Raw genomic sequence first — 215 nt, forward strand, 5'->3', positions numbered from 1 at the left:
GTCAGTGCCCCTGAGCTCACCTAGTGTCGCACGCCTGCCCCGTGGCGTCCCATGCTCTGCATCTCGAAGGTGTCGGGTGCAGTGGTGCCACCGGCGCTGGGCATGCCAGGCTCCTCCAAGCTGTCCCGCTCACAGGCAAAGCCCTCAGGGCCAAAGCTGGGATAGGAGCCAGGTAACGTAGGGTGCAGGGCCACCGTCCCTGAGGCGGGGGCTGG

At 67.4% G+C, this 215-nt stretch overlaps 1 protein-coding gene across 1 annotated transcript in view; it reads right to left on the reverse strand.

Moving 5' to 3' along the window:
- Window positions 1-20: 20 nt before the first annotated feature.
- Window positions 21-215, reverse strand: part of PTCH2 (patched 2) — a gene marked incomplete at its 5' end in the record, with an annotated part of 6749 nt that continues 6554 nt past the window's right edge. The window contains 1 exon segment of the mRNA XM_009867264.1: window positions 21-211. Within this exon segment, the coding sequence (XP_009865566.1) occupies window positions 21-211 (191 nt within the window).

The sequence above is a fragment of the Apaloderma vittatum genome, unplaced genomic scaffold, assembly GCF_000703405.1.
Source record: "Apaloderma vittatum isolate BGI_N311 unplaced genomic scaffold, ASM70340v1 scaffold30013, whole genome shotgun sequence".
NCBI classification, from domain to species: domain Eukaryota; kingdom Metazoa; phylum Chordata; class Aves; order Trogoniformes; family Trogonidae; genus Apaloderma; species Apaloderma vittatum.